The 13,642-nt window shown below is 43.0% G+C and overlaps 1 protein-coding gene across 1 annotated transcript in view; it reads right to left on the reverse strand.

Moving 5' to 3' along the window:
- hgfb (hepatocyte growth factor b) overlaps positions 1-13,642 on the reverse strand; it is an 84,324-nt gene that overhangs the window by 43,797 nt on the left and 26,885 nt on the right. The window contains exon 4 of the mRNA XM_079567817.1: positions 10,483-10,597. Coding sequence (XP_079423943.1) covers positions 10,483-10,597 — 115 coding nt within the window. The remainder of the gene's footprint in view (positions 1-10,482; positions 10,598-13,642) is intronic.

Below are 13,642 nucleotides of genomic sequence, written 5' to 3' on the forward strand. Positions count from 1 at the left end.
CAGTAATGTTCCGCAGCGTGGCTTTAATTGAAGTCTCATTTTCCATCTGCCAAAGCCATCACTGCTCCCTGTGACTCCTCCAGTTGCGTCCCCGTAGATGGTGATGAATGCTAAGTACGTAAGTATTGACGCAGCTCATGCCTCGTGCGGATTGTTACCCACCACTTCTGCATTTGTGACTCATCTTCAGCGGCGGAACTTTACCAAGTCAATAACAGGCAAACTTCTGCTGCCGCGAGATCTATTCATTTCCATCGATCGGCTTGGACAAAAAAAAACACATGCATTCTTTTTTATCAATAATTTGACCCTCGATGGCGGTTAATTTCCAGTGCACCAAAGCTTGTGAAATAGCTTCTCTTTTTCTGAGTTTGAATAATGTCCTGAAGTGAATGGAACCGGCGTGTCCTTGGAAATGGGCGGCTGAAGTGAGTTCTCAGTTGTATAGAAGCTGTTCAGTAACCAGCCTTGAGATGGAGGCAAGTCATTTTTGAAAGGGTGGTCATGCAAAATCAACTTTTTTAGAGCTACCTGCCATGTTATGATGCTGTAAAGAAGTAGAAGGAAAAAAGATAATTTGTGAATTGATTTGGACTGTTTTTGGACTGTTGGAGCTCAAAGCCTACAGGCCAGAGTAACGTTTCATTTGAAAGTTACACAATTGATCTAAACTGATTTTTTTCCTCGCGTTGTTGCCGTCACTTTGACCTGTTTTTAAGCATCACTCTTCTGTCACTTTTTTGTTGTGCTGTCGTCAAATTAGAAAAGTTATATAGTTGCTTTTTGGTCACTTTTTCATTGCTTTTTTTCGTCATCTTTTGTAGCGTTTTCAACACATTGTTGTAGCTTTTTTTGTCACCGTTTCATCGTTTTTTTGGGGCACTTTATTGTGGTGTTTTTGTTGCTTTTAATCCCATTTAACACACTGAGTGCCAAAAAGGGAAAGACTTCTTTTTCGCTCCCATGCGTTGAGTGCCGTTTTTGCATTGTTTTTTTTAATTATTATTACAAAACTAGACACTCTAATCCACCTTATGTGTGCTTATGTGTTATGCGTTTCTTTTCTTTCTTTCTTTTTTGTCCGAGGGGGCGTATTGTTGCGCAGTGAACAGCTGTAAACCCAACACTTCTCTCTCGCTCTCTAGGGCGCGTTTGTTAAAGCAGAGCAGCTTCCCATGGACAGATCGAAACAGTTGAGATTTTAACATTTCTCAGAGTTTTTAAATGGTCAAAATTGGTCCATGGGCGGCGGAGAAACATCCTGTTAAAGTCTTCAATCTGAGAACCAGGCTGTTTAAATGCACACACAATTAGTGAAAGAGATCGAAAACACGCGGTGTTTCAAAACGTGTCAACAGTGTTGTTGTTGAAAATTGACTTGAAACGGTCATATTAAGGCATTTGCCTCTTCACATAATGTTAGTGTCTGTCCAGAGAGGAGAGAGGAGGAGAGAGGAGCTAATCAGAAAGGAGAGTGTTGCATAAAACCCCCGTTATCGCCGAATCTAGAAACTAGCCTCTGTTTAGCTTTGGATTTCTCAGGAACCGAGAAGCGTAGAATTAAATGGTTTTCACCTACAGAGAGCTTAGAGTCTCGTCTTTCAATCGAGCCATAGCATGTGTCCATAGCTATAACATAGAATATGCTGTGATGCTACAAATATCATTAAAAATGGTCTGGATTGTTGGCACTGAAAAGCTAAAACCCAAAGACAGTGCGGCACTCACTTTGTTTTGAGTCACTCACACATATTAGCCACTCACTATTTGAACTGCCATTTCCACAAACTTGTTGTAAAACCACCCAGTTCACGTATGGCCCCTCCTGGGGACCGACAGAACCGAGATGCAGTCTCCTTACCACAGCTGACAAAAGAGGGAGTGAGAGTGAAATCAAAGTTCCTCCCCTTCTGACTGCACATGAAAGAAACTCCAGTTTGTACAACGAGGCGTGAGAACCAGGGCTTTGCACATCTATGTGTCCAGGAAGGCGAGCGTTTTTTTATAATTTGGTATGTTCGACCGACGTCCTGGAAGAGTTCTTACTGCACTTCTCTGACCCAGTGAGGCACTCTCGTCCCCCTTCAAAATATATCTGTTTATATGGACAAGCAAGCCTTCCTGCAGGGCAATGTAGTGATGAACAGTGAAAATCCTCCTGCCAAGTGACTTCAGGTTTTTTATGGATGAAACAGTTGTAGTAATGAAAAAAGTCTGCTATGTAAAGAGAAATTAAAGCATACATTGAGTTTTTCCAACTAAAATTATCGTTTTTTGCGAATAAACATTTATTTGGAGATGGGTCCACAGTAGAGTTGTATACCAGCGTCGGATTTGCCAATACTACAGGTTTTTTTTAGGTATCGTATCGGCAATACAACGGCTCTGCATGGCTCTTTAAGCCTGTGGGCCTAGCGGGAAGGGGGGTGAGTTTGTTCCCACAGTCGCTCCTCCTTCTCCTTCCCTGTGCAGGTCATCCTCCGATTGACTTCTCTCCGGGCTGTCATTTCACCAGAGTGGAGACACCTGGAAGCTTCCTCCTGCCCGCCTTGTCTCGATCCGTCTCCACGGCGCCACAGCTGAGACCCCCAAACATTACTCCCTCTTCGTACATATAGTAAATAAGTTCTGTTTAATGGCCTTTACGCCTTCCTACACCTTCCTACACCTTGTCACCTCATTAAGCCGGTCGAGAAAGGAAGTTCCTGGACCGAGGTGCCGCTAACGCTCACCTCAGCTTTAACACTGGCCGTGAGGTGGTTCTGCAGACACTAAAACCTCTAATAATCACAGCATATACATTTGGGTGGAAGAAGTGGAAGAAGAACCTTTGAGGAATCGAACAGCAAATCTCTCATAGTGCAGACTTTGTTGATCGTATAAAATCAGCCATGTGCTCTGGGCATTGCTGTTGTGTTCGCTGCTTCCTTTTTATAATTCCTAAAGTTCAAACTGCTTCCAAAACAATCCTTAACTCTTCTAATACATTTCTAACATCCGAGTTCTTCATGGAGGTGACATTATCAGCACGTTTTACAACATTTCTGGTCACTTTTCAGGATCACGGTCACAATAATGAAAACAGCAATTTGCCTTTTAGTTCTTCATAATTAGAGGCACAGTGTCTTTTCTCAAATGTCGGCCAAAAATCAACTACCCTGTTTCTAATTATCGGCATTTAAGGAACAGAAGAATTGAGCTAGTGCCGGTTAAATGGTTAGTTGTGGTCCAAACTCATTCCTAACGCATTCCTAACATGCCGATTCTTTGCGGGGATTTGTTTACGAGCGTCTGCTTTCAGGAGGCAGAGTGACCCGGAGATGTTTACAGCAAGAGGCTAACTCTTTGTAGCATCGGCGCTTCTTCTGGGTTTACGAGCACATTATACATGGATTTAATTGGACTACACGGCTAACAATGAGTAGTAGAACCGCTTTGATGGTCTCAATGTGATCAAACCACAGTGAAGAGGAGCGTGGAAACAGTCTGTAAAACCAGGGATACAGTAGCAATAAGGTTAGCATTTGCAACTCGCAGAAAGACGACGATTCCTCAACTTCTGTCATCCCCTTGTCCTCACAAATGGGGTGGGCACTGCTCATTTTTTTACAATCATACGACTTTAACGATACTTGGTCTTTTTCCCGATGCCTACACTAAAATATTTGTCCTCTAGAACCATCAAACAGAACAATACTGTGTGGAAGATCTGCACATTTACAGGAAATGTGTGACAAATGGGAAATAGATGATGCAGGAAAATTGGGTGAAATTGTGGCAAAAATTAGGAAAACATTGTGTTGAAAAATGGGGGGAAATGGGGGAAAATATTGGTAGTAAAAAAAAAATGAGCAAAAATGGGAAAACAAGAAAAAAATGGGGCAAAATTAGAAAAAAATAGTGTAAAAATGGGGAAAACCCTGGGCAGAAAAATGGGGGGAAATGAGAGTTGGGGGTAACGTATTACAAAAGTGACGAGTTACAGAAATATATTACTTTTTTTCAGTAACTAAGGAAAATAACATATTACTTAAACCAGGGGTGTCCAAAGTGCGGCCCGCGGGCTAAATGTGGCCCTCAGACCAATTTTTGGTGGCCCTCGGGCTGCTTGCTGAATCGGTTCACATCATAAGAGATGGTCCTTTTTATTTGATATGTAGTAATTCTACACAATTCTAACCTACAACTAGCATTTTACTGTGAGACAGAGCTGGCATTAAGGCTTTAAGCATAAATAAAGGCATGAGGCACAATTTAAACCTCTGCTACTCGAAGGTTTCGTGGAACTAACCACTGACCCATGGCCCTTTACCCCATGTACGCTCCAATATGTGGCCCCCCATGAAAAAAGTTTGGACACCCCTGACTTAAACAATATATGGTAATATATCCGTTACAATTCTCATGTTACAAGTGCATTTAAATGGTTTGCATTAAAATGCCAAACTCTCCCCAAATATAATGCAGCACCAAATCAAGTTGGACACAAGGAAGTCTTTGACTGCTCTTTAGCTCAGTAGCATTATGGTCTAAACTTATATAGCGCTTTTGTACATTAATCAGGCCCAAAGCGCTTTACAGTAAGGAACCAGTCAGCCATTCACTCTCCCATTCATGCACTAGTGTACGCAGACACTGGAGGCAAGGAGGGTGAAGTGTCTTGCCCAAGGACACAATGACAGTGTGCATTTGCCGGGAGCTGGGCAGGAGTTATTTCACTTTTACACTGTTTAACCTGAAGCTAGCTACCTGAAGCTCTATTATTACTATTTTCAGTTTATATTTTGCCAAAAGTAACTAAAAAGTAACTCAAAGTAGTGTAACTCAGCTACATTTTGACAGAGTAATATGTAGTAGTCACTTCCTTTAGTGCTGTCCCTGGACCAACAGCCTCAGAACTCGGATCTAAAGATATAAGATTATTTTCAGTACCTGCTTTCGGTACTTTAATCTTCACGATACCGGCAGCGCCCAGCCCTCCCCACAGTCTCTGGGCGGCCGCAGAAGCAGAGACGCCCCCCGGGGATATTGTTTTACTGCTGACTCGTGACCGCTCCCCCTGGCTTGGCCCGCGGTTCACTTACAAACACACGGCGGGTAAATAAACAGCGCTCTGACCTCTTCTCTGGTCTGCGGGCTGAGGAGAGCGCGCCGCCGGCTTTCCCGTGACTCGGAAGACTGGGATGCGAGCAAATAAAGGCACATGGCTTCACTTAGCAGCGGCTCGATAAACAGGTCCAGAGCGGGGGACGCGTCAGCCCCCGGGTCGCTCGCCTCTGTTTACACTCAGAAATAGAGTTTGCTGTCTGGGTCGGCTGAAACATTTGAAGAATGGAAGTCATAAACGTTATTATCTACATCTTGTGAAATCCAATGCGGATCTGTAAAAGTTGTTTGTAATGATTGAGGCAGATTAAAATGATGTTATTTGGTGTTTGTTTAGTGCCGTTCTTCCTGCAGCAATAGAGTCTGGGAGTTCACTCGTAGTAAGCCGTTTCTTTTGGCCCGTGGACAAATCACAGCCACTTATCTGCAGTGAGTCACTCCACTGTGGAAGAAAAGTGCAGAACAAATCAAAAGGATACATTGCTCACACTACAGAGGAACAATGTTTCCTTTGCTTATTAGCTTGACTAGTCAGTCAGTCCTACAATTTCTCGAAAGCAGGAGAATCTGAGCTGTACAGGAATAAAATGACTGATTTTGATGAATATCCATCTTTGGTTTATGAGAATGTGTGGGCTACTGTACAAGAGTAGAATTACACAATAACAACGACTTTTTCTCAAAGTACAGACAGTACTAGAGACCTGTTCGGGACTGTCGAAGTGTCGGGGCCGGTTGGGAGTGAAGGGGCTCACAGCCGATCAAATCTTGAAAAGTTTTATATCGATGCCATCACAGAGCACGTTGTCACGACAGGAACCGAATTAACCACTAGTGAATGTGTTCTTCAAGGAGGATTTTTTTTCTTGTTTGCATCTAAAGTATTTTTGTCCCGCTCCAAACGTACGTTGATTGAAACGGTCTCCATCGTTTCAAGGAACAGGCCACCGTTTTTTTTTCCCCATACTGAGATATGTTCTTATCTGAGCTTAGATGAGTTGATGTGTACCTGTCTGGTACCTGTCTGACCAAAGATGTTGTTAACATTTGGCCTCTCCCAGCATGTTCCTATAGCTCCAAACGGGGGTGAAGTTAGAAGCTACCACACTCTTCCACGGGTACACACAAAGACCAGACAGGTACGTATCAACTCGTCTAAGCTCAGGAAAGAACTTATCACAGAATGGAAAAACGGTGGCCTGTTCCTTTAAGATCTGGTCCGAGTTGCTAATGACTCCTTGTTCCTTACGTTTTTGCGGCAAAAAACAACATAAAACGGTCACATTTGCCTCCGGTCTTCTGGCTGATGCATCAGGAAAACCATATTTTTCTCTGACTGGTTAATACTTTTGTCAATCAGGCCTCTCGGGAAGAAATCGCCCCTTGACCCCACACATCTTTGTACGTATAAAGTGTGTATTCTGGATCTTTTGGGTATTTCTGTATAATGGGTATCAGGGCTATTCAATCATATTTTTTTACTGGGCTAGAGGTCATTGGACACTGGGCTGGACATTTGGGGAACATCGCTCGGCCACGGCATTCCCCATCTACTTACGTTTGTTTAATAGGGTGCCAGATTTCTTTAGCGTTCCAAGCAAAATCCTGGCACACTGCAAAGAGCCCTTAGTATTTAGCGCCAAAACAGCGAGATATTTAACATGAAAACTGTGAACCTGGCAACAACCATCAGAGTCTCATCTCACGAGCGGCATCGAAACAAAACAAAAAAGCAGCATGGAGGCGAGTGGCTCTGCAGCAGGTAGGAAGGACTCGTCATATGAACATTTAAAAGAGTTCTATGTCAAGGTCAGCAAGGAAGGGAATAACGTCACATTTATCTGTAAACTTTCAAAAAGAAATTCCGCACCTCAGTCACGTCAACAGCCAACTGTTGTATATAACTGTAATATACGTTAATGCACTTTCAAGCTCAGCCTTATTTCCCCCCTCAGCCTGGTTCATACCTCCTTTTCAGTCAGTAGAATGTTCTTTTGGCTACGCTGCTGTCCTGTTTTTCTTTATTAATTAAAAAAAGACCATCTGACTAGCAAGTTTTCTCTCATGTTTTTTTTTTAGAATATACTGTAGGGAAAAGCTGCAGCTGCTACTAGCGTGGACTGAACGGACAGTAACAATGGGAGAAATGCTGCTCCCTAAATGCTAATGTGAGCCCTGGTTGGATAAGGACTCAAAATTTGAAGATGAAATCTAACACATCGCTTCATTGTTAAAACTGACCTGATAGATCATGTTTTGGAGGAAATGAAAGTTCTCCACAATTTCAAGACTCCATTTTCCCAGTTTATAAATCCTTGACGTCATTTGTTGTCATTATCTGTGTTTTCCTTACGTTGAGCTTGCAGCCTTTACATTTTTCACTCAGACATGGAAGATCCTCTTTGCTTTTCGCCACTCGTCGTCTGCATTTTGACGGCAGCTACATTTTTGCCTGATTAAGATTTGCGACTTGCCATATGGCGTCTCCACTGTGGGCGGGATTTACGGCGGAGGAATCGAGGACGCAGGAGAACAAGTGAGCAAAGTGGAGAACAGGAAAACTTACTCTCGAAAAGGCCGGGAGACTAGTTGGAGTCGCCGCTGGTCACGGAAATGCCCCCGAGACGTCCCCTGGAGATGAGGCGAGGCTCCAGGTAGCCTCGGGTGAAAACAAACAGCCGTCTCCGCAACGTCTCCGCAACGTCTCCGCAACGTCTCCCCAACCCTCTTCAGCGAGAAAGACCCTTAACCTCTTAACTCTCGCCTGAACCGAGAGCATTTTCTCCAGTTCAACTTTGCCCAAATCCTGTAAGCCAGTGTAACGCCTCATTTGAAAGCTAAGATCTACAAAACTCATCTAAATGGATCTTCTTCCTCACGTCATCAAATTTTTTCCCATCTTTTTTGGGGGGGGGGTATTCAACTCATTTTGTAACTTTTTGTCATTTTTTTTTTAATCAATTTTTTGTCTTTTTTTCGTCATTTTTTGTCATTTTTTTGTCACATTTTTGTCATTTTTTGTCATTTTTTTGGTAAGTTTTTGTCACATTTTTGTCATTTATTCGTCACTTTTTTGTCATATTTTTGTCATTTTTTGTCATTTTTTTGGTTGTTTTTTGTCACATTTTGTCATTTTTTTGTCATTTTTTGTCACATTTTTGTCATTTTTTGTCATTTTTTTGTCATTTGTTTGGTAAGTTTTTGTCACATTTTTGTCATTTTTTTGTCACTTTTTTGTCACATTTTGGTCATTTTTTGTCATTTTTTGTCATTTTGTTTGGTCATTTTTGGTCACATTTTTTGTCATTTTTTGTCATTTTTTTGTCATTTTTTGTCACATTTTTGTCATTTTTTGTCATTTTTTTTGTCATTTTTTTGGTAAGTTTTTGTCACATTTTTGTCATTTTTTTGTCACTTTTTTGTCACATTTTGGTCATTTTTTGTCATTTTTTGGTATTTTTTTGGTGATTTTTGGTGATTTTTTGTCATTTTTTGTCATTTTGTTTGGTCATTTTTTGTCACATTTTTGTCATTTTATCGTCACTTTTTTGTCACATCTTTCATCATTGTTTTCATCTCAGTTTTGTTGCTATTTTCACACCTTTTTTCCAGAAGCGTTTGGATTTGGGGTAAAGCCAAACTGGAGAAAACGTGCTTGGCTCAGGTGGGAGTCAAGGGGTTAAACCTCAAGCGTCCACTGATTTCTTCAAATGCAAAGATCGATCTCCGTCCTCCGTCCTCGGCGGTGGACTTTCTCGTCGAGACTTGCGCGATCGGCGGTGCTCGGAGGGGCATCAGTCATGCTCGAGGTGTGAAATGGATCCGCAAAACCCCTTAAGTTAATCTCATCGCTCCACAAATCGGCCTTTACGGATCACCGACGACAGCCGATAAACTCCAATCAAGCCCTAATGCAGGCGGTTCAGGCGGTGTTCCTCTTGAATTACTCGCCGTCCGTTTGACCTTTTCAACCTTTTCATTTTATTCGGAGCTTTATCGCTCATCTGAAAATCTGTCGCCTTCTCGCGTTGAGCCCCGAGTGATTGAATAATGATAACTGCCGGCGGAGTCCACACATGTGCGCCTACACCTACATAAACAGAACGGTTGGCGGGAGGAAATGATGCGAGGCTGTGAAAAAAACGCCGGCATGAGGTCAGCGCTGATGAGTGAGCGCTAACAGGAGCCCAATCAAGGGCTAATGCATCATATGCTAACGCTGACACCGCGGCCCGGGGCTACCGGCTAATTACGCATCAATATATACACCGGGGATTCTCAAGCGGGGGTGTGCGGACACTTAGTGGAACGCCAGGAACGATTAGTGTTAGAGTATAATGTGGTTTCACCATTTACTGTGAATATCAACCGTCCAAATGCAGATGTTTGGATCTAATATGTTCAAATACTGGGAGCATCAACATGAAACAAAAAGGGAATAATGTTGCTGCATCTAAAAAGTATAAATAAGCGCATCGGAGCTTCCTTCCCCTTATCGTTGACCCGGACGTGCCTCATCTCCAGCCGTGACAAGGAGCATCCAAATGTGTCACGGTTTGTTTCCTTCAATAAAAGCATGAGCTTTGTCCTGAATATATGAAAGTATAAAGCAGGTGGTGCAGCGCGGGAGCCACAGCAGCATCTGAGCGTTTTATGATGGGAAACCTATGAACTGAAGGCAACATTACGCACTTTTGTTTACATTTTAAAAACTGAAGCCACCTGGATCATTAGCATAAAGCCCGCTGTGACAGAACAAACGCTAATGCAGCTGTCGGCGGTGAACCAAAGGACAGGATTTGGCGAATGTTTCACCAGAGCATGTTATTTCTGTGACTAAACTGTAGCAGCAGAGTTGGAGATGAAACAGTCGATTCATCGTCAGGCCGTGTAGTTTCCTATTGAAACTATTGAGTCCGTGATTAAACAGTGGTGTTGAAAAAGACTTAAAGAGTGGTTTATTGAACACATCATTCTGACGCTTGTGCAGTTTCTCAGATTCTATTTGTCTGGTTGGTAAATGTTGTTAAAATTGTTCCAGGACGACGTAACTTCCTGGTTGTTCCTCCGCTGGGTTAGGAAGGTCAAGATTGTCCTGACATCGAAGGAGCAGCTGAAGCTCCAGTTCCTGACCGCCAAAGTTCCTCAAGGTCGACCTCATGACGTCAGCCTCACAGGTTAAGGAAAAGGAGGAAGAAGAAGGCTTTTAAGATGCAGCCTTGGACATCCTCATATCTAGGACGAGACCGCAGCCTCCAGCCCATTCGACCGAGGGCTTATAGAGCAAAGCTATCTGCATGAATGACATGGTCCAGTCTGGTGCTGTTCCACAGAAGTGGCTAACTCCACAAACTCATTCGGGAGAGGGGGACTTACTTGTGCTCATGAGGGACGGGAGACGCCCAGGCCTGGCACAGGACCCCGTCCACTGTCACCGAGCGGCGCCCGCGGTAACTCTGCCCCGTGCCCACGATGCACTCCCGCACGTAATCTGCCAAGGAGGACAGTGGAGGGTTACACATAGAGATCACATTATCACATTGTCCTTATTCAAGCACAGAACGAGCCTAGATTACCAAGACGTCTACCTGCTTAACGCCCGTTCAAATCAGGCCAATTACCAATACCTGCTGGATTGGAGAAGTCGAGCACCATCTCATGATATCAACAAGTGGAGCAGAGTTTTTTGAGGACTTGAGAAGCATTTATGAGGTTAGAATGTTATAGCACAGAATAAATTCAGCTGAATTTGTTCCTTTGAAAGCAAATAGGAGACAAATTTCACTCGATTCAAGCAGTTTTGAGTTGTCCTGTTTAGGGCTGGATTCTTTTCTTTTTTTATACCAGCAATGAACCAGTACTTGGTAAACCATAGAACCACACCGCCCTCCTGTACATGGACGCTATGATATTCTCACATATGTCATACTGCATAACAGCATGGGCTCAGGCCACTCCCCCAGCAACAAAACACATATGGTCACTATACAATCAAACTGTACAAAAGTATGGACAACAAGCCAGTCCCATCATCTCAATCCCATCATTGCAATATTCTTCAGAAGTATACATGCTTAAACTTTGAAAGCTTTGGCAATTTATGTTTTCAAACTAACTTTCAAATGTATCAATAATCTGCACCTGAGCCACTCAGCTCATTAATACAGAAACAAATCAGTCACCAGAGGCTCCGTCATTCACAACAGCACAATTCCTCACTGCAAGACTTCATTTGGTCAGTCTCTAGTTCCTAAAATTATATATATATATTTTTTTTTATTTGTGCATTTCATTTGATCTGAAAGTAACTTTATTTTCTGCGTCCCTGGACCAACGGCATTAAAAAAAACCTTTTTCGGTACCTGCTTTCAATAGCATTTTTTATTCCATTCAGGTATTGTTTAATGCTACCCAGCCTTAATCCTGTTTACTTTGGTGGTTTGAAGCTTTCCGATCTGTATTTCCTGGGTTTTGTTGCATCACAGATACAATCCAAAAGTGTCTTCTCCATCTTTAAAGCCCATTTCCTGTCATTGGACCAGTTCTGAGCAGTTCGGTGTGTTCATCATGGTGCCACTAATTTGTTAGCCTGTTGTTGGCTACAAACGGTGGCTTGTATTTCTTATTAATTCCCCTTGCGACCAGTGGAGTGCGCTCTGATGATAAAACGTTAATATTGCCCTGCCCTACATCAGGTTTATGGGCCACAATCGCGCATGAATGTTCACTTTAAGGTCGTCATTTTCACAAAATAAAACCTTTTATGACCCGCAACGATCTTTACAAAACTCGTAGAAACGATTAGGACGGAGAGAGGGCGGTGGAGCAGAGAGGGAGAGAGCCAGATTAATGGCCAAAGCAGACAGGAGATGTTTGGAAAGGTTCACCACAGAAGACAATGCCAAGAGATGGATCTGTTTTCCAAATATGTCCTTGACGTTTGCACAAGACGAGTAAAAAGCTCTGCCAGCAGGTCTGCAGCAAACATGTCCATTTGGAGACTCTCTGACCCCGCGGTTCCTCGTCCTCCTGCTCCTTTGAGGACACAGACACATCGACTTCTTTTAAAACGCTTAGGTGTAGTCGCAACGTTAACTCAAATGATAAAACATGGAAGACAGTATGTTGTTGCGAGGCCTGTGATACAAAACAGATCATCAGGCTTTAATTCTTTATTTGTTTTACACAGATCTATACAATTGCAGTTTTCCCTATGAACATAATACGACCTCGAACACAACACGACCGTGATGACAATGTAATCCAAATATGGTCATTTCCTTTATGGGAGACAGTCACGCGCAGAAGACTTTTCTCAAAATGCGGTTTTCATTTTACTCTTTTACTCAGTCTTGGTCTTGAATATATTGAATTGTTTTTTTGTTTAATTTGTCTTATTTTGTTAATATGTAATTCCTGCCTGATATATTTTTTGAAATTTGAATTTGTACAGTTTCTTTTTATGTACCGGCTCTCTCTTTTCACATTGTGTGATTCTCATTGAGGGCATCAAACCTTGAAAGAGCACATGGGATTTTGTAGGAAACAAAATACGTTTTATATTCTAAATTCTTTGCCGCCCTTTGTTCTTAGCCTTTTCTCGATGAGCTTCATAATGTCCTTGTCCCTGAATGAAGCTTCAGTGCAAGTTCAACCTGGGGGGACATACCTGCAGCCTTCATTGATCGCCTCATCAACGGCAACCTTCACTCAATCATCCAATCACGGCCCCAGCTCAAGCCACGCCTTCACGTCAGCCAATCATCGTAGCTGCTTCTCCCTGCTTCAGCCACTCATTGCCCAGGATCCCCTTCTTAAGCCTGCCGGTCAATCACTTGACCATTTCCCAGCCGCGCTGTGACCCTCCTCCGCCCCTCCTCCACCTGGCCTCTCCTCAGGCTGCTCATCAGGTCGACCGGCTGCCCTGGGTCTCGCCCACCACCACCAGTGTCCGGGCTCCGGGGGAAGATTCTGGCCATCATCCATCGATGCCATGTATTCCATATCATTAAAGGGACTATACAGAGTTTAAAAATGTTGAAATTATGTATTTTCTTCCCCCTACATGTTCCAGCCATGTCCTAATGTGTAGAATGAGCTCAGACCTGTTCATCACAACTGCCTCTAAAATCCTGCACTGTCACTCAAAAAGGTGTTACTTCGGATCCGAATTGCCGTCATGCATGAGCTTAATATAGAAGTTGCAGTTACACGTATGACCTGAGGTGGCAGTAGTGAGTATAAAATGGCTAACTTTGCATCTAGCCCCTTTAATGCAATCTTCCGCCGGGGTCCGAGCCCCAATCGCGTTTCATGTTCAATAAAACCTCTTTAACGCAGCCTGTCTTTGTGAGTCTCTTCAGGTTGAAATGATTTCACAGTCTGTGAAGTCAAAAACGTTTCTGGTGCCGACATCGTGAAGCTCATTGAGAACATGTCAGAAGTGCAGAGCAGAAATCCAAGCAAAAATGTATTTAAAACTTTGTTGGTTTAAAACATAATCCCACATGTGTTCATTCATAAACGCCTTCAGTGA

This window comes from Gobius niger (genome assembly GCF_951799975.1).
Source record: "Gobius niger genome assembly, chromosome: 12".
In the NCBI taxonomy this organism is placed as follows: domain Eukaryota; kingdom Metazoa; phylum Chordata; class Actinopteri; order Gobiiformes; family Gobiidae; genus Gobius; species Gobius niger.